General features: G+C 68.7%; 1 protein-coding gene across 1 annotated transcript in view; it reads left to right on the plus strand.

Annotated features, from left to right (window-relative positions):
• PRR7 (proline rich 7, synaptic) overlaps nucleotides 1-664 on the plus strand; it is a 2,122-nt gene extending 1,458 nt beyond the window's left edge. Inside the window, exon 2 of the mRNA XM_026047655.1 lies at nucleotides 270-664. Coding sequence (XP_025903440.1) covers nucleotides 270-658 — 389 coding nt within the window. The 3' untranslated portion in view covers nucleotides 659-664. The remainder of the gene's footprint in view (nucleotides 1-269) is intronic.
• The last annotated feature ends 998 nt before the right edge of the window (nucleotides 665-1,662 follow it).

Genomic DNA, 1,662 nt, shown 5'->3' on the forward strand with positions numbered 1-1,662 from the left:
GCAAGGGATGGATGGATGGATGGATGGATGGATGGATGGATGGATGGAGGGGTGGCGGCTGGATGGAACAAAGGGCCACCAGCAGGAGAGATGGATGGTGGGGTGCCTGGATGGGATGAAGGGCCACCAGTGCCACCAGCAGGAGGGACAGAGGGAGGCATGGATGGATGGATGGATGGATGGATGGATGGATGGATGGATGGATGGAGGGGCGGCTGGATGCGTCCCTCCGTGTGCACTGACGGGCCGGGGGCTGCGCTGCCTTGCAGAGTCGGACCTGTCGAAGCCGCCGTGCTACGAGGAGGCGCTGCTGATGGCGGAGCCGCCGCCGCCCTACAGCGAGGTGCTCATGGACACGCGGGGGCTCTACCGCAAGATCAACGCCCCCTTCCTGAGCCACGAGCGGCTGGAGAAGCAGGAGCAGCCGCCGAGCTACAAGCCGCTCTTCCTGGACACGGGCTACGGCTCGGCCCTGCACCTGCCGCGCGCCGCCAGCCCCGGGCCCGCCTGCCCGGACCTCTACCTGCAGGCCGAGTGCTCGCCGCGCATGTTCCCCAGCTGGACGGACTCGGAGCTCAGCAGCAGGGACACGTACGAGCCGGGGCCCTGGCACCTCCCGGTCTCCATGCCGCTCTTCGGCAGGACTACGGCCGTGTAGCCCGGCGGCGGCCGAGGGGCGGCCCCGCGCGGAGCCGCCGGGACGGGGCGGCGGGGCCGGGAACGGGGTGCGCGGCCTCCCGCCCTTCCCGGGAACACCGGCACCATCCGTCCCCCCTGCCCGGACGGGCGCCCCGGCCGCAGCCAGCGCGTGAGGGGCTGGTTCCCCATCTCGCCCCCCGCTGCCGCCCCACATGGTCCCCCCCGCGGCCGGGGGGGCTCGGAGCCGGGCCCGGACTCTGCTCTGTTTCTTATCTTGTTTGTTACAGTTTGAGAATAAAAGTTTGTGGAAGCGGCTGGTCTCCCCCCGGCGCGGCGCGCGGGCGGCGCGGCCCCCCACGCAGGCGGCAGCCCCCCTTGGGAGTCGCTTTATTTATTAACATACATGAGCACACGGCCGTTACAGAACTTGTGCTTTCCAAAAAACAGTTACCGTACGGGAGAACGGGGCCAAGCGAGGGGCCAAGCGGGGCGGGAGCGGGACGGGACAGGGTGGGATTGGGAGGGGGGTCCGGCGGGCAAGCCCGGTGCCCGGGATGGGGCACGGCGGGTGGGCGGCCTCRGCGCGAGGAGGAGGATGGAGGGAGCGCCGCCCTCGCGCCCTGCCCCGCGCGGGAACCAGGATGCACCCGGAGTGGGGAAATGATGGACAGGGGGGAGCAGCGGAGGTTTTGGGGGGTGGGACGGATGGGGGGGGCACAGCCGGCCACAGCCTTGCCTCGGTAGGGTCACTTTATTGCCATATTCATTTATTAATATTCCTCTTTTTGAACTCGTGCAAAGTACTCRGGGGCTCCCGGGGGAGCCGGCGGGCAAGGAGAGAGCAAGGAGCCCGTCGCAGGCCCGGGGGCGGCACCGTCCCCCAGGGCAAGGGAGCCGGGCGGCGGGGGGCTACTAAGGGGAAGGGGCAAGGGTGGGGGGCGGGCGGACTGACACGTCTCCTACCGACAACTTAAAAAAGAGAGAGGGAGAGAAAGAGACGGGGGGAGCTGAAAAAGGTGCCCC

Source organism: Nothoprocta perdicaria, unplaced genomic scaffold, assembly GCF_003342845.1.
Source record: "Nothoprocta perdicaria isolate Ctin4 unplaced genomic scaffold, notPer1 scaffold_5, whole genome shotgun sequence".
Classification (NCBI taxonomy): domain Eukaryota; kingdom Metazoa; phylum Chordata; class Aves; order Tinamiformes; family Tinamidae; genus Nothoprocta; species Nothoprocta perdicaria.